This window comes from Rissa tridactyla, chromosome 9 (assembly GCF_028500815.1).
Source record: "Rissa tridactyla isolate bRisTri1 chromosome 9, bRisTri1.patW.cur.20221130, whole genome shotgun sequence".
NCBI classification, from domain to species: domain Eukaryota; kingdom Metazoa; phylum Chordata; class Aves; order Charadriiformes; family Laridae; genus Rissa; species Rissa tridactyla.
This window is the reverse complement of record NC_071474.1, coordinates 14,232,054-14,257,889: the sequence shown is the minus strand read 5'-3', so window position 1 is coordinate 14,257,889 and position 25,836 is coordinate 14,232,054. Positions and strand designations below refer to the sequence as shown.

The 25,836-nt window shown below is 36.8% G+C and overlaps 1 protein-coding gene across 5 annotated transcripts in view; it reads left to right on the top strand.

Annotated features, from left to right (window-relative positions):
* MYO5C (myosin VC) overlaps window positions 1-22,548 on the top strand; it is a 36,615-nt gene extending 14,067 nt beyond the window's left edge. For 2 of the 5 annotated variants that reach the window (XM_054215215.1, XM_054215219.1), the window contains 25 exons: window positions 1,067-1,153; window positions 1,240-1,351; window positions 2,256-2,467; window positions 3,147-3,312; window positions 3,696-3,842; window positions 4,444-4,608; window positions 4,836-4,929; window positions 5,517-5,580; window positions 6,772-6,952; window positions 7,502-7,595; window positions 8,448-8,511; window positions 8,598-8,678; window positions 9,060-9,240; window positions 11,222-11,315; window positions 12,115-12,166; window positions 12,392-12,557; window positions 12,811-12,898; window positions 13,587-13,682; window positions 14,658-14,812; window positions 15,936-16,025; window positions 17,330-17,480; window positions 17,894-18,176; window positions 19,179-19,353; window positions 19,862-19,942; window positions 20,147-22,548. In XM_054215215.1, coding sequence (XP_054071190.1) covers window positions 1,067-1,153; window positions 1,240-1,351; window positions 2,256-2,467; window positions 3,147-3,312; window positions 3,696-3,842; window positions 4,444-4,608; window positions 4,836-4,929; window positions 5,517-5,580; window positions 6,772-6,952; window positions 7,502-7,595; window positions 8,448-8,511; window positions 8,598-8,678; window positions 9,060-9,240; window positions 11,222-11,315; window positions 12,115-12,166; window positions 12,392-12,557; window positions 12,811-12,898; window positions 13,587-13,682; window positions 14,658-14,812; window positions 15,936-16,025; window positions 17,330-17,480; window positions 17,894-18,176; window positions 19,179-19,353; window positions 19,862-19,942; window positions 20,147-20,299 — 3,232 coding nt within the window. In that variant the 3' untranslated portion in view covers window positions 20,300-22,548. Of the gene's footprint in view, window positions 1-1,066; window positions 1,154-1,239; window positions 1,352-2,255; window positions 2,468-3,146; window positions 3,313-3,695; window positions 3,843-4,443; window positions 4,609-4,835; window positions 4,930-5,516; window positions 5,581-6,771; window positions 6,953-7,501; window positions 7,596-8,447; window positions 8,512-8,597; window positions 8,679-9,059; window positions 9,241-11,221; window positions 11,316-12,114; window positions 12,167-12,391; window positions 12,558-12,810; window positions 12,899-13,586; window positions 13,683-14,657; window positions 14,813-15,935; window positions 16,026-17,329; window positions 17,481-17,893; window positions 18,177-19,178; window positions 19,354-19,861; window positions 19,943-20,146 lie in introns of those variants that run through there. The other 3 variants (XM_054215216.1, XM_054215218.1, XM_054215220.1) reach the window with 3 other exon arrangements.
* The last annotated feature ends 3,288 nt before the right edge of the window (window positions 22,549-25,836 follow it).

Sequence of the window (25,836 nt, the reverse complement as noted above, 5' to 3'; positions counted from 1 at the left end):
TATTTAGAGGAGCTTTAGAAGTCAGAAAGGTATGAGCAGTGTTGAACATAGCCTTGGCTTTTTCCCCACAATTTTTATCATTTTAATGCTAAAATAGAATCATATATTCCAGATAGTTTGCATAATTCCTGTGTCTGGCTTGATAACCACTGACTGTAAGCAGGAGTTAACCTTGATGCAGCTATTGGTCTGGTTTGTGGGCAGACATGTGGAATGTATGTTCAGTTATACAGCTTTTAGCTGGAAGGTAGTGTAATGACAAATGAAATAAAAGCTTTTGTCATATCTGAGTAGGAGGGAAGAAGCAAACTTAGATTCTAAATTATTTTTTTTAAATGTGTTAGCCCATTTTCTTGAAGCCACACAAAATCTTTCCATGCAAAACATGTTACAAATGGCACCGTTTCACTATCACTGCAATGAGACCTTATTATTCTGTGTAATAGCAGTGAGGGGGGGAAATAATTGGATGATATAAAAAACATGTCTGAATTAGACTACGAGAGCTTACCGTAAGTTTATGGAAGAACAATATAGTCATCTGTCAGCCACAGGCATCTCTTAGCTAGTACTGTAGTGTGGTGCTCTGTGGGCACGTCAGCTCTGGTCCTGAATTGGAAAGGGTCTTTCCATGCCTTATGTCGATAATCTTGAACCTGGATATTCATGAGTAAATCCTGGTTTATTCATAATCAGTGTGCTAAAGAATACCTAGAGAGAGTTATTTCCCAACAGACACTGAGGGAATTTATTTCTGTGTATGTTTTGCGCTGAGAGGGGCACGATTCTTTGCCACTTGGTGATATGAACTTTCACGGTTAATATTGAAAAGAAACAGGACTTTGCATAAGACAAAAAGAAATATAGTCTTCCTTTTGTTTTGAGGCAGAAAAAGAAAACCCAGATACTCCCTATCATGTATTTAAAAAACCAAGTAAGACACCATATAAAAAGTAGGGAGCCCTGCATGCTATGGTCAGAAATAGAAATCCAGCTAGTAAAATGTTATAATAATTATAGCATGCCAACCCCAGCAAAAAGGTAAAATATAACTCTGCTTTTTTAGGTTTGATTCAAAAAGAGTGGCTCAGCAACTGCGAGCGTGTGGTGTTTTGGAAACTATTCGGATTAGTGCACAGAGCTACCCATCCAGGTAGGGATAGCAGTGGGCCTCCGTATGTCAAAAAATACCTAGGTGTCTCTTAAATTAATTGCATTTGCTAACTTTTTATTTTCCAGGTGGACTTACATTGAGTTTTTCAGCCGTTACAGCATTCTTATGACACAGCAGGAACTCTCCATAAATGATAAGAAGCAGATTTGCAAGATTGTTTTGCAGCGGCTAATCCAGGTTAGTTTGTATGCGCTGACCCATTATGTATTATGGCCTCTATTATTAAAAAAAGGTCTCTTTTGCCAAGAGTAGTATCTCACTACTCAAACAGGAAAGATATTTACATTATTACTGTCTTTTCCTGATTTATTGTGTTGCACGTAGGCTTGTGAGTCAATAACCTTGTGTTGTGACGCAGTCATGATGTGGCCATAGACAGATGATTTTACCTCTCTGGGCTTAATATCTTCACTTATAAAATGGAAGATATTCTACCTATATTTATAAATCCATCAACAGTAAATTGTATACGTTTGTCAAGTATTAGAAGTTTATGGTGGAATGCAGCATATTGGAGAGCTGTTCTAAAAATGTGCTATTTTGCGTATTGCTCCTATTTGTTAGACAAGTCTGTAGTATGAGGCTGGTCTGATTCAAGTTGATGTGTCAGGACTCGGGGATGTATAAGACGAAACGCAGGCATATTTGCCACATAGCTCTGCCACAGGCCAAGGGTGAGAGCCTGAGCTTAAAAGGAGCTTCTCCCCTGAGTTTTTGCTCCCAACAGCTCGCTGATTCAAGGCCAGACATTTGCACCAAAAAGTATTGTTGAGCCTAAGGAACCAGACCTGTAGGAGGGGGTGAAGAGTTTGTGTCAAGGCCTTGGTAAGTCCAGATCCTCCCTTTCATTTAGGATCGCTAGGGTGTAATTTTTGGATGTAATTCTCTGGTTCTTTCCTGCTAAGTGGATTTTGCTCCCATATACTCCTATCTACAAAGCAGGCAGAGAGGATATTCTTATTTAGCAAGATCATGTCATTTCAGAAGAGCTGGCCAGAAGTGACAACTTATAAAAGGAAGAGAGTGTCTGGTCTATAGAAATAAACTAAAAATTTCATACACCTATTGTTTTCTTTTCCAGGATCATAACCAGTATCAGTTTGGGAGAACAAAAATTTTCTTCAGAGCAGGACAGGTTGCTTACTTAGAAAAACTGCGATCAGATAAACTGAGACATGCATGCATCATGATCCAAAAGAGTATTCGAGGCTGGCTGCAGCGGAAGAAATTCCTTCGCGTAAAGCAAGCAGCTATTACAATACAGCAGTATTTCCGGGGGCAGCGGACTGTACGGTACTTTTGGCTGATAAATGAATTTGCTGTTAGGGCATGCCTGAAGGGATATAGAAGGTCAAACTAATGCCCAACGCTAATTTGGAAGTGTAATTTTTACGAAAGAGCAATTCAGATTGTATTTCCATTTCCTCTTGATTGTAACTATGGACTTGAAAGTATTGAAGATGTTCAGGTGATATGAAGAAAATACTTTAGCAGATTTCAAATGTTGTCTGCCAGATTCCTGAGAGGCCTGTCTACCTGTAAGCTCACTCATTAGCTAATGATGCATGGCCCCATTGTCGGCTTGGGCTTACTGCTTAGCTTCAGAGCCAGAGAAGAAATCGAGTAGCAAAAAGGAAAAGCAATTTACAAGGGTGTACAAATTACTTGGAGGAATTACGCAGCAGAGAAAGTGCACCAGTCATTCACAGAGCAGACTGAGAGAAAGGTGGCTCTACGTAGGCTTTGAAATTTTCAGAAACAGACCATCAGAACAATTGCTTGTGAAACAGATTTCAAAGATTGTAGATAATTCCCTCTCTTTCACTTTGATTGAAGAAAAAGCTGTGTTTTAGACAGTGGATGCCTGTTTTCAGTATCTTTCTCTGTGTGCGTGTGTGATTTGGTTGGCTGAGGGAACAAGCATGAGAAATGTAATGTAACCTAAGTAAACTTTATTGTCTTTTGAATTAAGGCAAGCTATAACTGCAAGAACTCTGAAGCAAACATGGGCAGCTATAATAATTCAGAAATACTGTCGGGGTTACCTGGTCCGTAGACTTTGCCAGCTCATCCTTGTGGCTGCTGTAACAATTCAAGCTTATACAAGAGGATTTCTAGCAAGAAAAAAATACCGGAAGGTACAGCCTATCAAAAACTTTATTTCAGTAACTGTAAACAGATATTGCTCTATAAGAATGATGGAGACAAGGGCAATGATCCCTCATACTTTACCTTTTGCATGTCTGGTTCTTACATCTTCTACTCTATTTTTTATATTGTTACTATGAAAATGCTGATACACAGTAGCTTAGATCTAATCTCTGAGCTACAAAGAACTCCGTCTGGTTGATGCAGATCATCTAGTGTGATTACTACAGTGGTTGAAACGTGTCTGCAGTCTGGGTATTTTTCAGTATTTTGATACTTCCGGGAGAGGCATTGTCATTATCAGTGTATGTTGTAACTGATTCTGATTGAGGAACAGATAATTACAGACAGATGTTAATATTTTATTTTAAAGATGCTCGAAGAACACAAGGCTGTGATCCTTCAGAAATACGCCCGTGCGTGGCTTGCCAGGCGCAGATTTCAGAATATCCGGCGGTTTGTATTGAATATCCAGCTTTCCTACAGAGTTCAGCAGCTGCAGAAAAAAATAGAAGAACAGGTGCGGGGTACCAGTCAGTTTATTTGTACTAACTTTTTAATCTTATCTGTTTTATTCAGAGCTCTCATGTTGATTAGAGGCTTACATGAATTACAATATCCATACTGGACAAGACAGGAGAATATGTAAGGGATATGGTCCTTTATAGTAAGTCACTAGTATTCTTCCCACATCCAGGGCAGGAAGAATTATCCGGAGTTTCCCTATATTTTTGGATTAGTTGTGCCAACGAGAAGAATCTGCAATGAACATTTTTTTTTTTTCCCTGTTTCTCAAGTAGTCTATCCAATCTCTGGATGGTATTTACTTGTATTAGTATGAAGGATGTGTGAGGTACTGCTCTGATGCAACATACTTAGTAACTTTTGGGAATTCCATATTATGTTTATTTTGCAGCTTATTTTTGAGAGCCATACCAGCCAAATCATCTTTAAGATGGTAGCTTTAATGTAATTGATGGAAACAATCCTTGGTTGAAATAATCATGACTGTTATGGGACGGTGAGCAGAAATATGTCAGGTGCTTCCTTCAAAATTCTGTTGAACACTTTCAGGTGTGCTTGTTTTTCTGTTTTCATTTAACCTGTCTTGCTCATTGTAGAGTAGAGAAAATCATGGTTTGCTGGAACGATTGACCAATCTGGCTTCAACTCATATGAGCGACGTGGATATGATTCAAAAACTCGAATTAGATCTTGAAAAGTTAACTGCTCAAAAGAGAATATATGAAGAGAAAGGGAAAAAATATAAAGAGGACAGTGAACAGGTAAATCTTCATTGCCATCTGGGTGCTTTTATTTTAGTTTAAATAATCTTTTCAGTTGCTGGATTTATTAAATGCATGATTCGAGAGTTACTAAGTAGTTTCACTTTTGGGGAGGGTGGCAGGGAAGGAAGGGAATCCATATATGCTTGTTAAAATTTAAGACCTTCTGCGACTTATTTCTTCCTCCTTTGTAATTTGTATATTATGCTTACTTTTTGTGTGTACAGAAAATCTTAAAACTTGAGAATCTGAATAAAGAATTACAAGAACAGAAAGAGACCTTAGAAATAAAGCTCCAAGAGAAAACTGAGGAAATGAAAGGTACAATAACTAGAAGTAGTTTTAAAGGAGTTACAAAGGAGTTATAGTGGGGGAAAGTTTTAAAGTCAGGTTTTCGGCAAAGGTATATGACTTTTGTTTTAATAAAAGTAATATAAATGCTGAATTTACAGTAAATTAAAAATTGGCCCTAAGTTTCTCTTGCTTAGGATGTGGAGTGCAAATGCTTTTAATTTAAGAATTAAATTAAATCTGTTCTTTCCGTAGCAAAAGTTCTTCTCCTGTTGTGTTCCCTGTCACACACACATACATTCCTTCAAGTTGTCACTTCGTCCCTGGTTCCTTTAATATACTGCTTTTACAAATCTAATTTCAAAGGACACAGGCAGCTCATGAGATCAAGTATACTTCAGATGAATAACACTTTGGTATTTCAGAACATTTTTTCTTCTATAGCATTACTTGTAAAATTTCCTGTGATAATTTTTGGCACTTGAGAGGATAATTTCAGCCATAAAATATGTTAAGTATTGCTTATTAAAACGAAACTTCTCATTGTGGTCATACTGTTTTAATAAATGCACGTAATTGCTTAAAGGTCTTTGAAATATTGAAATATTTTTTGACAGAGAAAATGGATGACCTCACGAAGCAACTCTTCAGTGATGTACAAAAAGAAGAAAATCAGAGAATGTATGGAATCTGAATTTTATTGCTTTGAAACAGCATTCCCTTTTTCTCTTTCCCTACCTTTCTTTTTCCTCCTGGAAATGTATTACGCTCACATCACTTATGAATCTGTCGGGGTTCTTGGACATTGTTGCTAGTACTGAAGTATTTCATGTACAATTGAGGAAAAGCGTGTGCTTGTGGGTCAGTCACATGCAGGAAATTATATTGTAGACTTCATATTGTTCTTGCTTTTTCAGTTTCCTGTCTTGCTGTATGTCTTTCTGAGGATTGAAAGGCAACCCTGATTATAATGCTTTCTTTGGACATATCCTCAGAATTCAGTCAGGGCCGTGAGAGCAGCTGGGCTGTACCAGCCAAAATTCCTGTGAAGTGAATATCAAAGGACACAATTGAAAGATTCAGCTTGAAGGAAAGGCAGTGTTTGTAAAGGACATTTAGCTAAAAATATAGGGGGAAAACTTTTTTTTTTTACCACCTCCTTGGTATTTCATTTGCAGTATTAAAAATCCTATTATTTAGCAATAAAAGGTTGTTGCTTTGCAGCATGCTTTTCTCAGATCAAGCGTTTATTTCCCAGTATTGCTTTTCCTGTATAAGACAGAGAACTTCAGGTACCAGATAAATGCTGTTGTGTGAAGAGTGCAGTCAGTCACTGTTCCTGAGGGTTGGAAGCTGTGTGGTGTTTCAGCTCAGTCTGATTTCAGCTGCAAATAACTTCAGACTGTACGAAGAGGACTTCTTTGCTCGTTTTTCTGCTTTGCCCATTAGCTATATTATGTTGGAAGCCAGTCCGTTCCAGCAGGGAGTAGTATAAAATGGAAAGCTCTTGCAGTGTTACACTGAGAAGAACACATGGCTTTTGGTTGCTATGTCTGACTGTGACCATAAATGTAGTGGAAAGCTGCTCAGGTAGGCTCTCAGAGTTAGAGAATTAGCCTTTAAGTGGAAAAAACTCAGCCTTGAATTCAGTCCCAATATCTGAATTAGATGTAGGGAAATCCAGGGACGTTCTTATCCCCTTGTCCATTTTGTAGATTGATTCTGAGGATGTAGGATAGCATTTTCAAGTAACTGTCGTTTGTTTAAGTTTTCTTCAATGAAACATGTCCTTCAAATTAAAACAAAACCGAAGCCAACTCTTTCACTTACGAATGTAGGAAAATAGCACCACCTTTTCGTTGTCGTGTTTAGGATACTTGAGAAAAATTTCCAAAATCAGAAGCAGGACTATGAAAAGGAGATTGAATTGCTCAAGGGAGAAATTAAGACTCTGAAAGAAGAAAAAACGCAGCTACAACATCAAATTCAGCAAGAAATTGTCATTCAGGATGGCTTGAAAATGGAAGTAGGACAACTTACAAAACAAGCCCAGGTAAAGTATGACACATTTCATTTTGGAGTCTTTGCTAGATACAGCAAGTAGAGGATGTGGGTGTTTTATTTATACATTATCCTCACTATTTTTTTGTCTTGAGTGCATTTTTAGAAGAAATTGTAGTTATAAGCTGTATTTGATATACCACTATGTTGCATTATTTTAATGTACAAAATGTAAGTTATTGCTCTCAGAAATAAGTACATGTTTTGAAGAATAATTGTGCATGAATATATATACATTTAAATGTGTGGATATTTTATTTTCCTTTTTCCAATAAAGTGTTAGTTTCTCAGGGGATTTTTCAGTTACAAACTGAACCTGAAAATAATACTTTTGTGTAAAGTCACATTTTTTTCTCTGAGTCAGTTCCATGACACAAACACATAACTGTTCTGATGCCTGAGAACCAGATGCTTTAAACACAACACATTTTAAGCCTTTTACCATACGAAGTTCTTAACTGTAATTATCTTTATGATTTAACTGATATTCAGCCCTTGCCATTCATTCCTTGTCTCAGTCTATAATTTTTGTCTGATTCAGAAAATACCTGAGTTGCAAAAGGAAATCGAACTGCTGCAGACACAAAAATTGGATGTTGAAAAGCAGGCCCAGTCACAGAAGCGAGAGCTGAGGGGTAAGCTATATACTAGATAATTCAGAGAATTTACGAAGTACAGTGTGAACCAGGCCAGTTTAAATTGATTTCTTCCATGTTAGCTTTGACAAAAGCTAACAGTTCTCTTTCCAATCCCATAGTGATTTCATTCTATTCATACCTATACTCACAAGGGGGGAAAAAAAAAAACCCAACAGATAAGTTTTACCAAGTGATCACTGAATATTGAGAACTGGAGTACCCCTTTGAAGAAACTCTGATTTCAAACATTCCTCCTTTGTGTTTAAAAATCAATACTAGTAGCTTAAACTTCACTTAGAATTTAACAAGTAACTTGTAGAGCCCCGAGAATGTGGAGACAATACGTTATCTAGCTTTTCATCCTATCCTTAGCCTTAGGTCCAATAAATATCAAATACGCTTAAATAACTTGCTGAGTTTGGTTCTCTTTGGGAGAAGGTACTTAATAAGAAGCAGTACTGTTGTGCACTTTGTTCAGTGCTAACAATGTCATGGAGCAAACCTGTGTCTGCAGCATTTAACATAGTAACCTAGCACTAGATGACAAATCATCTATACAACTCTAGCAGTTGTCCACATTCAGAAGAGAAAGATACAGCCTTGCAGTGAAAGTTTGATGTGTTTGGAAAAAAAACCAATATTGGTGGTATATGCCTATCTAGTGCACCCTACATATCCAGAAGTAGAACCAAGTCCCTCATCATATTTTTGTAGCAAATCAGATATATTTACTGAGTACCAGGAAAGAACCTTGTAGATTTAGGAAGGGGTTGGCTTGATTTTTATAATCAAACTTAATTTGAAATGTGCAGAGAAAATTATTTGTGTAATAAAGTTGTTTTTTTCTAGAAAAGATGTCGGAAGTTGCAAAACAGCTTCTTGAAAGTTATGATGTTGAAGATGTAAGAAGCAGGTAATTTTGTTCTGAGGTCTCTTTAAAAAAGCTGAAGAAATGCGTTTTGTTCCCCTGCACACTAATGGTGCTGCCTTGTATTCTAGACTCTCTATGGAGGACTTAGAACACTTAAATGAGGATGGAGAACTGTGGTTTGCTTATGAGGGCTTGAAAAAAGCTACAAGGTTAGTTCAGTTCTTCCATGGTTTTATAACTCCAAGTTGTGATCTAGGAAGTAAACAGAAAGATCAGTAACTAATTTGACAGTGCAATACTGAGCATCTGTTTAAGAAAGGAACACACGCTGCATTATGACTGGCTGAGCGACTTAAAATCACTTTAACAAACCTTTACTAAGTCAGTGAGGTAAGTGTGTATGTGTCAGTCAGGGAAATGTGTTTCCTCTGAGATATCATGCATAACTTTCAACTTCCTTAATGCACAGGTGATGTAATGGAATGTATGCATGTTAACCACAGTACTTTGTTTTCACTTTGTATTAAACTTGACCCATTGTGTCGAGGTTGTACTACATCTGCCATGTTCTTTCTCCCTTTTTTTAACAGAGTATTGGAAAGTCATTTCCAGTCCCAGAAAGAAATATATGAAAAGGAGATTGAAGGTTTGAACCTTAAAGTTGAACATCTTAGCCAAGATATTAATCATCTACAAAAATTATTTCGAGAGGAAAATGACATAAATGATGGTATTCGACTTGAAGTTAGCAGACTAACTTCAGAAAACCTGGTAAGATCAAGGTGTGGTAAAAGAAAGTATGCTTTTGTTACTTACTAATACAATACAAATGTGTTTGTGGCACAAAGCCCTCAAAATCTTGTGGTCGTGTCCTTGAAATCTCAAGGCTCAAACAGATAGGGCCATCTAAGATTGCACATCCATAGTCCAGGCTCCTTCCCTGCATGCTGGGGTTCTGCATTAGGAGGCAGCCAAGGTTACTGTCTTGAGCGTAAAGCTTGTTGGGGCAACCTCACAGAGGCTTTTTGCATTTTCTTTTGCATAAACCTGAATTGAGATTTGATTCTAATCGCAGAATGGCAAAATACCATTTTACAGACTCTGACTTGATGCGTAGTGCACACACAGGCTTTGGCTTCCGCTCTTGACAGCGAGGGAGCTGCTGAGAGTCTTTAGAATGTGTTTGAAGCCTTGTACGCTCATGTGACTGAATATTCAGATTTTATAAAAGATGCCTTGAACTTCAAAATGTTGCCAGAATGTACATAGCTGAGTTCATATGAATATTTTTCGTTGTGCTTTTTGTGGTTTCTCAACAATGCGAGGAACTTTTGAGGGGTGTAATAATTTCTACAGCTGTGCAGCTTTATACTGGAAGTCATGAAGAAACAAGTATTTAGGTTTTTTATTTACACAAAATTTTAAATGAAAAATGAATCAGAAGTTTAGCAGTTACCAGAAAGTTAGCTCACCATACCTTTTTTAATATCTACCTAATTTAGACTTCTCACCTGATAATTAAAAGAAAAAAAGCTATTTTTTGGTCAGGCCATGTATTTTTTCTGATGGAACACACTTGGTATTTCAGACTTAATGAAAAGCAGTTTTGTGATACTGTAACTTTCTATGGGTCAGTATTATAACAGTGTACTGGGTCTGTCTGGGATGGGGTTCACTTTTTTTGTAGCAGTCCATCTGATGCTGCATTTTGGATTTGTGGGTAAAACAGCTGACCCGAGCTGACCAGAGGGGTATTCCCTACCATATAATGTCATGCTCAGCTGAAGCAGAGGAAGAAGAAAGGGGGTGTTTGGCTTTATATTGAGCCAGATATTTTCTCGCTTCTGCTCTTCCCATTCTCTTCGCTGTTGCGTGGGGGCGTGGGGTGGAGGTAGGGGGGCAGTGAGCAGCTCTGTGGGTGCCTGGCTGCTGGCCAGCTGGGGTCAGCCCACAGCAACCAGCTTCAATTTTCATTGTACTGAGGCATTCCAGTTCAGAATGTAGTTACTTCGTCCTTTGCCTGTAGTCAGAGGACAGACATTAGCATCTTTTTCTCAGAAGCCTCTTCAAAGCAATTTCTGTCTGTCAGGTTGGCAAGTTCTGTCGTTTGTTAGTGAAAAACCAGATGCCTATGGGATTGATGGTGGTTACAGGTTTGTGCGGTTCTGAGGCTCTCCCCGCTAGAGGGCAGCTAAGCGTATCAAGTTGCTAACAAATTGCAGGCAAGGCTTAGGAGTCTAATTATTAGTACTGTCTAAAACCTATGTAACACGAGGAAGTGCTGTTATTCCAGAAGATGGTATGTACCATATTATTTTTCTGCTGAGTTAAAAATAACTAAAGAAATATTTTCAAAACAAAGTTACTAAAATTGAAAACATAAGGAAAAGTGACTTACAGTGTTATTTTTAAAATACTGTTTTATAACATACTGAGTTTTTCTCCAGTGTTAATTGAGCTAGGGAAATTAAAGCCACAGTGTCATTTCCTTTAAACTAGAGCAGAAGAATCGTAGTGCTGGGTCAGTCTGAACATTTAGTTAGCTTACTGTTTCATTTCTGAGAGTGGCCAGCAGCAGATGCCTCCAGAAAAGTTAAACAAGTCAGGCAAGCAGGTAGCAGTGCTCCTTCACAGCGTCTCTCCAGTCTTTGACTATTTGCAGTTGAAGTTCTTCCAGCATCACAGGAACTATTGCAGACATTTGAAAAGAAGGAAGGTGCTGAAATACACAAATCTCCTTTTTCTCTAAAAGGTGATCCCAGATCTTAAACAGCAAGTTTCTGAACTTGAAAATCAAAAATTAGATCTTGAAAACCGCCTTCAAGAACAAACTGTAAAGTTGAAAGGTAAAGTACCAGAATGGTCCCTAGTCTTATATTTGCTTAAGATGAACACAATGATTTCCCTATATTTGAATCTTTAAAAGCTGAAGCAATGTTACATAATAACATCATTGCCTTATTACTTACTTTCTTGATAGTAAAACGTAAGAAATATGATGAAAAAATGTGTAGTTTATATCTCTGTTATTAAAAAATAAAATACATGCAAGTATGTGTATTTTTTCTTTTTTTAACCTTTTCTAGGTCATTCAGTTCTATGGTTTGGATGTCTGCAAGTGTATTCAGTAGGGCTCTGCTAAGAATACGTGCAATGGAGTATTCCCTTTGGAAACAATCATAAAAAGGAAAGATGTTTTGGAACTTAAGGCATACTCTATAAGATGGATTTCAGAGGGTGTTGAAAAATTCAGAGTAGGAGACAGAGGGAGAAGTGCTGAATTTGCTGGTTTGAAAGTTTGTCCCAATTTAGGAAAGCATATTTTGCTGAGGTTTCTGAGTCTCTGTAACTGTAGTGTCTTCCTAGGCAATTGATTTAACATTTGCAAGTAGTTTTACTGCCAACTGCAAGAAGTTAGTAGTGTCAAAATTCCCCATCCCATATAATCTTCTGTGTGGTGTGGAGTAGTCAGATATTTCTCTGATACATTATCTGGCATGTCATTCAATTTTGTAAGATGAAACAAAATTATGAGTGTAAGAAGAGATTTACTAAATACTAGTATGCAACATTAAGCAAATGTAATTTTGTTGTTTTTCTTTTGTTTTGTGTTTTGTTGCTAATTATTACTGAAAAAAATGAAAGAGATGTCTAATCGGCTGCATTATGAACTAGAAGGGGATAGAACACAAAGACGGTAAATATATATGTATTTGGGTTTTTTCTTATTTTTTTAAATGTAAAAAAATGTAGTTGCCATAAGGTGGGGTACCAGTCACTTAAACTCTTTAAAGTACCACATCCAGTGTAAGATTTGCCTTACAGCCATGCATATAGTTAATAAGTAATGGACAAAGATGATACAACTATGCTTTAATGAAAGAAGAATAAGAGACAAAGGTTCCTGTCTATTTGTTCTTAGAACAAATGAGGCCCAGAATGAAATAGACATAAAAGAAAAAGAGAGGCTGAAAGTCACAACCCAAGAAATTGAGGGGCTGAGCAATGGTTTGATGCAAGACGAAATCCAAGATGAAGTAAAAAGCAAGATAAAGCAAGAAACAACTCGACTTACTGTGGAAAACATGGTGAGGAAATGAAACTGTCATTAAGAAACTACCTGAAATGCAGGATAAAAAGAAAAAAAATCATGGTTTCACGGTATGGGCAGGGTGTTTTCTCAGTTCATTTGGGGAGAAAAAAGATATGAAGGTTTCATGTTTCTTCCACCAAGTACAAGTAAAAGCATACCATAGTGCTCCTTAATTGTGGTGATAACATGTAGCAGTAAAAGACATTTTTTTAATTGTGGTTGCTCTGAACTCACTTTGATTATTGCAGGATCTTGAAGAAAAACTAGACATGAAAGACAGAATAATAAAAAAATTGGAGGATCAGATCAAAACTCTTACCAAGACTCTTGAAAAAAGTAAGATATTGTTACATGATTATTTTTTTTAAATACAGATTTGTATGTTCAATGTGTGTTTGAAAAAAAGTAAATTAAAAAAAAAAAGACAAAGGCAGGCCTTGAGGTGGGGTTAGAAATTTTAAAACCTCAGAATAAAGTGCCAGGGAACCATCAACAGAATTTACATAAAAGCCCTTTCTTGTATTTTTTTTCCAGCTAAATAATGGGTGTGCATGGGACCTAGACTATACGATAAAAGATTAAGCCAGGGGCATCAGGTTCTGTCAACAAAAGTTAATGCCTATCCTTACACAAACTCTCTCTGAGCCAACAGAGTGTTAGTTTTGCATCAGAGGAGTAGCTCCTCCTGTTACCTTCAAATGGCAGGTGGTTAGTTTGTACAAAGCTCCTATATAGCAAGCAGTTCTTCACTATATAATCCACTTCAAAGCATTGCAGAGGTGGCTAATGTTTATTTGTCTCATTAGTGCAAATAATTCCACTGAATCCAGTGAAACTAATCACATTAATAATATAAATGCTATTTAACTCATAATGCTTGGAACCATAAGCTAAGAGCGTTATTGTGAACAAGGACCGTACTTGTTTTATTACAGAGAAAACTGCTTTTTTCTAATTGTTTGTTCTGACATGAACGTTAGCTTAGCCATTTACCTGCAGGTAACAGTGCTTTTGTGTTTGACAGCTGAAGCTCATGTGCCAACTTTGTCCAAAGAGTACGTTGGAATGATGGAGTACAAAAAAGAGGACGAAGACAGGATCATTCAAAATCTGATCCTCGGTATTTTAGTAACACTTCAGATTTTATCAGTAGTCAGTGATATTCAGTGTAGAATACTACAAAAAAACTACAAGGCACTGTATTTCACTTATGTTCAAAGTTGCCTTTTTTCCGCTCTCTTACCAGTGATACAACTTGGAGGCTCTGTATTGCTCTTTTTCTGCTGCCAATCATTTCAAATATAGAAGTGCTTTGTCTGCGTAAAAATCATTTGTCTGACTGTACATAATGCTTACTCTATTATCTTTCTTATTATTTATTCACTTATAAAGCTATAAATCTCAAGAGCACTCCAGGGACTTGAATTTACTTTCTTCCTGGTCGTCTGCTAAGTCTGTAAGTCACTGGGCTTATATCCCCGTGTGATGGATTGCTCTCCTGACTGCCCTTCCCATATCATTCTTTTCACTGAAGGAAAGTGTACTTCCATGTTCCTCTTGTAGAGGAATTTTGTCCTTCCTCTGAGTTACTTCACAATATCAATCTTACTGCCAAATCAGCTTTTTGCGTTAGCTTACAATTAATAGTAGACTTGACAAATTTTCCATGTGCATTAGTACCGTCATAAACTACTGCTTGGAAACAACACCGTCCTTCCCTTCTCACCTGCTTCAGCCTTATGAATGTTTGTATCTTTGTGAACAAAGGTGTATCATTAAGCAGTGCCAGAATTTGGTGGGGCCTCCAGTGAGTAGTTAAATGCAAATTGCTTTTTGAAGTTGTTGTGTTTGGCGCAGCCCATACTGGACCTTAGAATTTGCTACAGTAACTCTCCTATTACTCTGGAGAACTTAATTAACACTCTTACATGAACAATACTGTTACAGAAATTTTCAGAAACAAACAATTAATCAGTAAATCAATTATCAAGTGACTGGTCACTGAAGAAGTAAACCCCATAGTGCTTGTCTTTTTCAGAATGATACGTTGAATTGTCAAATTTTTCTATAATAAACCTGATTCTTCTTTATGCAGATCTAAAGCCGCGTGGAGTTGTAGTTAATATGATACCTGGCCTTCCAGCTCACATCCTATTCATGTGTGTGAGGTATGCAGATTACCTGAATGATGCTGACATGCTGAAATCTTTCATGAATGTAACCATTGATGGTATCAAACGAGTTGTTAAGGTAGGAATTACGTTTGGCTGTGTTGTACTTTTTGATTTTTAATGTAAGGTTTACAAGATGCGTGTATAGTACCTGAGGTATGCTCACACTTCCATTTGCTAGTATTCCTATAATAGAATAATAATCATTAGTGACAGTCTTTTTGAAGTTTGTAGTAGTAGTAAAGCCTCCAGGTGAGGTTCTACTGTGCTGAACACAGGATGCACAGAATGCATTGACAGAAATTATTTTTATCTGAAGAGCTTGTTGACAAAATCATTTGAAGTATTTTACATTTTACTGTAGCTGATTAGGTGAAGTGCACCTGTACTCTCAGCACTGATAAAAGTCAGATGGACTGAAATGAAGGTTAGTATGTTTGGTAGCAGGCAGGTATCAGAATTTTAGGAGATTTTTGCACTGCTGTTCCACTGGTGTTGTGGTTTTTTGACATATCATTTGGTACTGCAGCATTAGTACCCAAATGATTAAACTTACGTTGCCAGACAGTTTACAAAATCAATTTCTAAACAACAATTGTTAACTTGTTGTCTCATCTACATAACAAATTCAGCTATGTGAATGCTTTACTATGGATTTATAATGCAATAAAACACGAGGTATGATTTGTAGCACAGGCAGGAAGGGACTATGGTTTATGCAGTTGAATTTGTTGTATAGAGAATGCCTATAGTTTGTTCGTGAACATATTTATACCACAGTTTACACATTAGAAAAGCTTCTGCTTACTTAGCTAACAAAAATAAACCAGAAGTAGTTAGAATTGTGTTTATATGTAGTTCAGTTTCGTCCATGTACACAGGCATTGTTCACACTTTTTTTGCAGGAAGGCCTCCAGTACACTACACATAGAAATATCTAAAACTGTTTGATTCACACTTATTTAGCCAGCCTGTCATTTGAGAAGACTTAAACAGTGTTTACCAGGTAAAAGAGGGATCTTTGCTATATGTATATTAGCCTGAAAACTCAGCATGATTTGTTCAGTTAGCACGTTATAGATGCTGTATGCTCCTTCTGCTATATGTGGGCTCTATTATACCAATTCTAAAATGCTCTTTAGTTGTTAAATAAACTTCATGAGACAATACCATTATAAAACTGTGTTACTTATAATTTTCAGGAACATTCAGAAGACTTTGAGATGTTGTCCTTCTGGCTTTCCAATACATACTATTTTCTTAACTGTTTGAAGCAGTACAGCGGGGAAGAGGTAAGAGTGATTTATGATTTCATCAAATAATTCCATTACTTTACTTGTGACAGACTTTAATTGGAATTAAAAATAGTGATAATAGATCATTATTCACCAGCTCACCACTGTTCCTTACAGATATTTAGATATTCATATTGCTCTGCAGTGGTGTTATATGTCTTACACAAATAATAAGACAGTGTAGAACTAACAGATCAAGTGAAATCAAGGAAACATAAAAGTGCTAATGTAGGTTAAAGACATGATGTGGAAACTGCTACTTAATTTGATCTCTTCCACAGGAGTTTAATGTGAATTGGGCTTCAGATGTCCAGTTACATATATACATATATATATATATATAAAACAATTTTACTGTTTTATATTTGTGACCATTCAAACACCTTCTGCTACCAATATGAGATTACAGAAGAAAACCTCAGGAAAGGAGCAAAACAATGAAATACCCTTTTTTCACTTGCTCGTTTAAGCTAAGTTTTAACCTGAAATATAAATTTCTTATGAATTCTTCTAAATTGCACACTCTTATTATATTTTATTGCTAGGTTTTATAAACAGGTGGACTCAACTGAAATTGCATAGGCGCATAAAAATATAGTTTTCAGGATTAAAGCAAAGAGGTACCATAAAGCCTTGGAATCACAGTAACCGTGTGCTGTCTAAACAATGATACTCCCTCTTGTGGTCGCATCGATAACATCTAAAGAGCACTGGAGAATTGAAAACATTAAACCATAATTAATAACAGTCTTTTATATTGCAACAGTAGGGAAAGGTCTGAACCCAGAATTTGGAGTTTTAATCTATATTTGTAAGGAACATTCAGGACTTCACACAAGTTGGGATTCAGTCTAGACTTCTGAAGTCAGAACTTTCCTGATAAGGATTCCAAAAATGAGATTCCTTTGCAGCAATAAAATATAATCTTTTTTTTTTGCCAACATAGTTTAAAACTGCGTTTTGTCTTTTTCTGTTGGGGTTGGGGGTGGAGGTTGCTTTCTGTTTAAATGATGTAGGAATTGCTCCAAAGTTCGTTGAAATCCGTGCATGTCTTTCCTTTGGCTTTAGTAGACTTTAGGAACAGAGTAAACATCAACATAAACTGGAAAATTAAGTACGGGAAGCCCAGAACTGGAAGTATCCATTGGAGTTAGCTGTAACTTTGACTCCTGCGATGAGTCTCACTCTCATTCAGCCAGAGATGGAATGAGTTATTCTAATATATACATTACATTACAGTAACAATTTTTAATTATAATGTTATGTGATTTCTAACAATTATATTTGCAACTTATTTGTAGGAATTTATGAAGAGTAACACTCCACGTCAGAATAAGAACTGTTTGAAGCATTTTGATCTCTCAGAATACAGACAAATTCTTAGTGATCTGGCTATTCGTATCTATCACCAATGCATTATTGTAATGGAGAACAACATTCAGCCCATGATCGGTAAGACAGCAGCAACCCAAACTAACTTGAATGTAGCTTGTGAAGTATATGAATAAAGCTTATCCGTGCAGGCAAAGGATGGGGCAGACTTGTTTCTCTTTTTGATTTATACATATGTGTACCTGCATGTGTTTTTCTGCACATATAAATTCCACTGCATAGTATATCCCCACAGGGTTTGGAAAGACTTTTTCCTCACAATGTTTCCTGGTGCAGGAAACTTGATCACCATTCCACAAAAACAAAAGGCGTTTCAAAATTTGTGTGCTCCAGAAGCTTTTGTCAGTATCTTATTTTTCTTGCATCATTTAACTTTTAAAATATCCTGAAAGTAGGTTTTGTTCAGTAATTAAGTTAACTAAAAGGAACCTTAGGAGTGGTGGTCTTATCCGTTATTTTCTGTTGTCTTTCAGTACCAGGCATGCTGGAATATGAAAGTCTTCAGGGAATTTCTGGCTTGAAACCTACAGGGTTCCGTAAACGTTCTTCTAGTATAGACGACACAGATACCTACACAATGACCTCTATCCTGCAACAGCTCAGCTATTTTTATAGTACTATGTGCCAGAATGGCTTGGACTCTGAGCTTCTAAAGCAGGCAGTGAAGCAGCTTTTCTTTCTGATTGGAGCTATCACCCTCAATAGTCTCTTCCTCCGCAAGGACATGTGCTCTTGTAGAAAAGGAATGCAGATAAGGTAAAGCCAGTAAAGTTTCAACAAGCGGTTGGTTGAGAATGAATTTTTAACACTTTTGTGTAATGGCCTTTGTCGCTAAGTCACTGGATATTCTGTAACCGTTCTACTCGAAGTAGCTAATTGTTTTCTACTCTGTTTGAAAAAATAGATCTTTGCCTTTTGGGCTGAACTTTCTCAATGTAACATATTACAAATTGTTCTTTCCATGGAAACACTAATGGAGGAAAAGACAAAGAAAATTACAGTCTGGAGTTTAAAGTCAGACATGTTTAGGATTCTTTCCATGCTAGTTCACTCATGATTTTTAATTCTTTCTTACTATAGTAAACAGGTGCAGTGTCCCCTGGCTGGCAGACAGGCAAAAGCTGACTTGCATTTTTCATGCTCTGTGATGAGGAAGACACTGAGACAGAGCCTTTGAGGGTTTAGATCAGGCATCATCTGTCTTGTTACGAGCATCAAGAGAACATGCTCCTAACTGTTTTGCAGAAGATACGGTTCATTTGTTCTCCATTAGACAGTCTGCAGAGTAAGGTGAAAGAAAATCAGTAAAATCTTGACCCATCTGGGAATATTACTAGAAGAAAGCTGATTTAACCTTTAGGTCATTGGTTACAAGCCCGGCCCTGCTTTGTACTGTGCAAAAACTGTTTTAATTTCCTGTATAAGCTCAGTTGTAAATGAATATTTTAAAGACATATAGTACTACAGTGTAATAGGCAATGCCTGTATATATTAGTAATTTTCTGTAAGCAACAGCTAAACTAATAACTTGCTTTCTATTATCCAAGCTTTAAGAAATACAAAAGATTGAAATATACAAGGGATTAAACTTACAGATCCATAGGCTATTAATTGTTTGATTTTTATGATCTACAGGTATGGTTTTTAACTTAAAATGTCTGAATTTGAACACTGCATTCCTCCTTTAGAAATCTTTAATGTAACTTACTTGCTAGGGGGAGCCTGACATTTCTGTTGTCTGTTCATGGTTTAACCCAGATGTAATATCAGCTACTTGGAAGAATGGCTTAAGGACAAGAATCTTCAAAACAGCAATGCCAAAGAAACTTTGGAGCCTCTGTCTCAAGCAGCCTGGCTCCTTCAGGTCAAAAAGATCACAGATGATGATGCCAAGGAAATATGTGAACACTGCACATCTCTTTCTACTGTGCAGGTGATGAACCATCTGTTTTCTTCTAGCAGAATTGCAGAATCTTAGCTATCTAAAATAATTTGTTGCAAAGAGCTATATGCCTTTCATTTGATAAAAACAGCATTCCTCAGCATTCCACATCACCACTTGTTAAACTGAATTTTTTTAACTCCTTATTCATAACTGTTAGCATTTTAACTGCTCCTGTGGTGAATACTTGCCTGCTTTGTTCTCTCCCATGTTTTTATTCCACAATGCTTTTTCTTTACTTTGTCACAGGCTTTTTTTGTTGTTTCTCTTAATTGATTCAGCTTTTTCTTCATCTCCTTCATCCTGCTGACACCTCTGAAAATGAGTCTTAGCAATCATTAGATATGTAACAACTCATTAGGTGACCAGTCAAAATTTTATTATTGTAAAATACTGAAACTTCCATTAAATATCAATAAAGATGTCATATTAATGCTTTTTTCTTTCTTTCTTCTCACTTTTTGTGACATACTAAAGCAATCTCTTGTAATTTGAACAGATAGTTAAGATTCTCAACTCATATACTCCAATAGATGATTTTGAGAAAAGAGTGACTCCATCATTTGTTCGTAAAGTCCAGGTAAGAGCTACAGCCATTATTTCTCATATTCAAGTTACATCACATTATTACTAAGTTGCTCAGCTTCTAGACATTTGGAACTGGTCAAAACAAGTGTCCTTAACGTCATGTGAAGGCAAGATTTGCAATGGGAAGCAAACAATGTGCAGTTTTTGCTTTGATTCTTAATACAATATTTTCTTCCCCTTTCTGTTATAATTTCAGGCTATGCTAAACAATCGGGAGGATGTTCCACAGTTGATGCTCGATACCAAATATCTCTTTCAAGTGACGTTTCCTTTCACCCCCTCTCCACATGCCTTGGAAATGATACAAGTCCCCAGCAGCTTCAAACTTGGCTTTCTCACAAGGGTTTAATAAAACCAATGCATTGGTATTTCCACAGAGCCTATATAAAGACAGGCAGACTTTCATGGTTCATTTCTCCAGCTGGTGGATAGTGTTGCAGCTTGCAGGGAATTAAACTGTTAAAAAAACTTGTTCTTGAGTCAAGATGTAAAAAGTAAGAATAATTTCAGCTTGTGATCTCGTTCTCTCTTTTCTTACTCTTCTCCCTTCATTACAGTCCTACAATAATGACTTTATATCATCAGCTGGACACAAAGCTAACCATACAGTTTTTTAGCCCAAACCTGACACAAAAAGCATTTGTCTGACAAGTTTGCATTGGTGCCTTGTCAGGAGCAGTCAGAGGGGGAAGACTGTGCCATGTGATAAATGTTACTACTTTACAATTTTCCTTGCTTTCACTTCCTGTAACAAGAGAATTTTTTCCAAGGTAATTCTGTTCATTGCCTTGATATACTGGATCTGTTTTACAGTAGCTGTCACTCTTCTACACTTCTTATACCCTTATTCCTTTCATAAAAGAAGTCTTTTATAACAGTTCCTCCAGAAGACTGTAGTAGGAGGGAAGGGAAGGGAAGGTCCTTCCACAATTGTTCCAAAAAAATCAATATAAATAGCTACATTGAAACTGGGGAACCGAGACCAGTTTAAGAGAATTGCTGTTACAAACCCACATTGTCTTTTTGTAGTCATGCTGGCTTGGCTCACTTGATTGCTTGCGTTGCAGCTGAGGCCCACCAGAGAGCTCTTCAGCCAGGGGAAGGACTCAGGTGCTCTTCTTGAAGACAGATTTCAGTTTTGTTCTTTGCAGTGACAAGTCTGGGTTTTCATATCAGTCAATACAGTAGAAAAGTCAGATATAACATTCACATCGTGATCCAGGTTGAATTACAAGCTTGTTTCTCTGAAAAACAGGAGTTATCGCCTCATTTGGGCCCATCTCTAGTGCAGTGTATTTCAGAACATGCAGTGAGTGTGCACACATGTGCACATCTTTCTTGCTTTCTTTTGTGCCGTTTTCCCTCTTCCGGTCCAAACACTGAGTAGGAGTGAATGCAGCTACTGTGGGCTGGTCTTACTGATAAACAAAGTTTAATTCCTTACGTTCCATCTTTATTTCATTTCAAGTGCAGGATCCTTAGAAGCAGAAGTGGTCCCCTTTTTGCTTTGTTCAGCCTTCTCCCTGTAATCAGAATGCAACAAACAATAACTTTATTTAGTACTGGACCCTGTCAGAGCAACTGGAAAAACAGCATTCACCTCACCACAATGATGGCTGCTCTGTAGAAGTTCCTCAGTAAATAATACTAGTTTTCTAGCTAGTCTATTAGATGTAGTTATTAAAATTAAGTACTAAAGCTTTGAAATATTTAAGAGATTCTAACTAATTTAGTTAATTTAAATATTACAGGAAGGAACAATTGATTTGATTTTTTTTTATTACACATGTTAATAATACTTGTTTAACTTTGTGGAACAATGTGTGAATATAAAGCAGGAATCATTCTTGTTATTCAGTGTTCTTGGTGTATACTATGTACAGAGAAATATTCACGGTGATATCCACAGAGATATATTAAAAATATATTAAGGAAAAATTTTGTGGTTTGTTCAATAACAATAAAAGCTGTACAAAATACCACAGACATATAGGTAGGCTAATATTTTAATCTGTTAAATAAAGTAGCTTTTAAATCAACTTGTAGTGCTTTGAGTGATGCAATAGTTAATGTTTTCAGTATGGGATCATTTGAAGGAAGTTACTTGGAATTGTGTGAGCATGAGTGAATACTGTCAGTCTTGTATTGCACCAGAAACATTTATTTAATGGTCCAGTTGCTTTGCTGTAACATCAGGTGTCTTCCTGTCAGAATGGTATGCTGTCCTTGGCTCCTCATGAATTTCTGTAAATATTTTAATGCAAGCAAGTTTTGTTGCTGTAATTCGTATATAGACTTTTTTTACAGTGACTGGAGCTGGATGTCTGTTACCTGGGACAGTACAAGTAAAATCACAGTCCACTCTTACGTCTACATCCCGTGGAAGTGTCAGAAGGCATGTGTATCTGTATGACAAAAATTGCTGGTCGCGGAAAATTGTTCTGACAGTTTGATGCTAGGTCACTGAGCGGTTTGTGTGAAGTATGCCATTAACACTGTGTATGCAAACAACAAAATATATGTTTTTAAATGAAAATTCAAAATTATCAGTGTCTACTTTACACTTTCAGAAAGTCACCTTGCTTTTGCTGACATTAAAGCCTTCAACCAGTGTGCAGGTACAAAATTCTGTTATCTGTAATTCTTCTAGATATAAGGAGCACTGTTGGTGAAAGCAGATATGTGAAAGAGGCATTACTGAGGTTAAGTTTCCAAGAATAATAGTAAAGGAGAAAGTTATTTCATTCAAATGGAAAAATGTCAAATGATGATCCTTACTGGTGAGGGAAAGCACTGAAATGGCTTATGGAGAGGTGTGTAAGATGCTGTTGGCATCTTCGGATGTGTTCAGACATGTGACTCGCAGTTTCTGGAGGCAGGACTCAGCAGCAGATGTGGTCCCTTTCGGTTCTACGTTCCTGTAATATTCTAATAAAAAGGATTAGGAGAGGTTACGTCTACCCAAGCCTCTGCTGGACTGAGACCTAATTTTTTTTTCTCCCCCCCCGCCCCCCCTCCCATTTTGTCTCAGATCCTCTTAACTATCAAATGCAAACATCTAATGGCATGATTTCAGTGACTTCAGTAGAGTCTCAATAGTAGATGTGACCTTCAGCACTTCTTAAATTTTTCAGATGTGTTTTCATATTTTTCCCCCAAGTTTTTTAAAAGAGTGCAAAAAAGCAGCAACTTTTAATCTTACTGATTTTTAAATTTATTGTCTTAAAACAGGTGAATAGTAAAAGTATATCCAAAGAAGAGCTAGTGTGGACAGTAATCAATTTATTTGACGTTTAAATTTTGTTAAGAGTATGCAATAACATTGACTTAACATTGACAGTGTTATTTGTCAGATTGTCAGCTTGACAGTTGGAAAAAACAGCATGTTTAAACTTTACCATTTGGAAACCATCCAAAAATTGCTGCTATGAGTAACAGGTAGGTGAGATCTAGTTTGCCTAATAGTTTCTGTTCTTTATTCTATATTCTGAAAGAGGGCAGTTAAAATAAAGCCTTTAAACTACAATCATCAGTACATAAGTGACCTGAGGTCATACGTCTGGAGAGGCTGAGCTTTAAATACCGCTTAAGTAGACTTAACGGGAAGGTTGCCGTTCTACCTTAGCAGTTGCACACGGCTTGTTTAGTCATCTTGAGAATCTCCAGGTTCTTGCTGTTTGAAAAGGTGAGTAATTTTGAATATTCATCGACAAGACTGATGGTACAGAATGTTTCACTGTGCTACTGTTTTTGAACTTCTACTGTAACTTAAACCTAGTAAGTTTAAAATTTCAGGCTACGGCAAAAGAAGCTGTAAATGTTTTAGACCTTTTTGCTTTAAATAGTTTATATCTTTATAAAATAGTATATAAGTCTATCATTATCATGCACAGTCTCTGGTATAATACTGCTTTTTAATTATTCAAAAGTTTTGTTGGCTTCTCTTGCAGCAAAATTTTTTTAATGTGTCATAATCTCATCTGAAGTAAAATACTGATAGCAGGTATGATTCATCCTATGTGTTAACTCCACTAAATTCTCACACTTTATCGAAGATTAATTCTGCCCAGAGTATTTATTCCAAGCCTAATAGATCCTTGCCTAAAGTCTCTGGATCTAGTAATGATATTCCATTCGACTAAGATGGCGGTTTTCCCTGTAATACCTTCATTTTGCACTTCTTCTGAAGTGAAAGTTTTCCTCCCGAAGTCTAGTTGGCCTAGTGTCCTCAGGTTTCACACCAAGTATATAAATCTGTGATTATGACCCCTGAGTTGCCCTCGGTGGGAACCACTATTTGCAAGAACCTTGGAATAACAGGTTATTCAGCTGTAAATGTCCAATTTTAAGGATCTAGTAGAACTGAGCCTTGGTGCTGTAGCCACTTTAAAGCGATGAGCACTACTGGCACAGGGAAGCTCCCTGAAAGGATGGCAGCTTGTGGTCTTAGGCTCACTGTTTGCAAAGAATGCATTAAAAACTTCAGGACATATTTGTTGCTTTTCATCAAATGGAACATAAACCTCCTTGACTGCATGTAGCTGATTTGAAAGCTCCAAGCAAATTTTGGATTAATGCGCTGTAGTTCCTTTCAGGACGGATTGCTTCCCGTATGTTTAGGGATGAAGTTATGCATCTCCTGGAGACAACAGCAAAACTTTTATTTACTTGCATGTGGGCAGGATTTCTGAGTCTATCGTCTCATTTTTCAAGTAGTTTGCTGAAATACTTACAAATAAGCAGCAGAATGCAGGCAGGTGCATAGAATGAAGTTTGGTTTGGTTTTTGTATGATGTCCAGCCAAACAAATTCTAAAACCTGCATAGCTCATTGAATTTCTTTTGCTTCATTTAAATCTCTCTTACAATATCTTCTTCTAATTGTTAACCATAAACTCATTATTTATGTACGTGTCTAAATAATGCTAAAAGCTTTCATTTTAGAAGTGGCGAAAGATCCCACTATCCCTATGAAAAATGTACAGAGAAAAATGACACTGCATTATTGTTCTTGTTTGTTTTTCTGACTCAAGTAGTCTTGAATTTTCTGTTGATTATAGTACTTTGATCCTAGAGACGCTTGGCTTGAGAACAAAAGTGGGTTCATAATGACCCAGCTTTCAGTGTGCTTGAAATATCAATTTCTGCTCAAGCAGCACATTGTTCAAAATATGTTTGTAGCTGCTGACTGAATCCTAGGTCATCTTTTCAGCTTTAAAAATTGTGCATAATACTGACTATTTAATAATGCAGTGGAAAACCAATAAATATTGATCAGTGCAGATTTCTCACAAATCCAGCTGTTGTTGTGCATTTCTGATTACTGTCTGCTTACAGTAGTTCAGTAAAAACTAAAAGTAATTTCCTGCATGTAGTGATTCTGTGTGCACAGTGCACATTATAACGATGTGCAATCAGTGCACATTATAAAAAATATATATACTTTGCCTTGTAGTTTTCTTCATAAAAATATAATCTGCAGAGCATGTTGACTATCTTGCGTATAGTGGCAGTTTATCAAGCTGGAGAGATTAATCACAGAGAGAGATTATCCAGCCTACAGATGTCTATATACAGTCTAAGCTGCATTAGCTAGCAGAGCAGTAGTGGGAAGCTTTGCGCTGGACTGGAATGCACTCTTTCCCTCTTCTTTTTCTCTTTCAGCTCTCAAACCGCAAAGATGTGTGACCAGACCTTTTTAGCAGTTGTATTTGGTCCCTGTGACAAGTGCTCCAAAGAGAAGCCCCTTAGGTCTGTTTACATCAAATCAGAACAACTCAGCTACTGCTCACTATGTGTGGAAATGGTACGTTATTGATTTCATCGGCCAGAATGTGGAAAGACTGCAAAAAATGCGGGTTGGATGTATTAGTGGTCTGTTATGTTG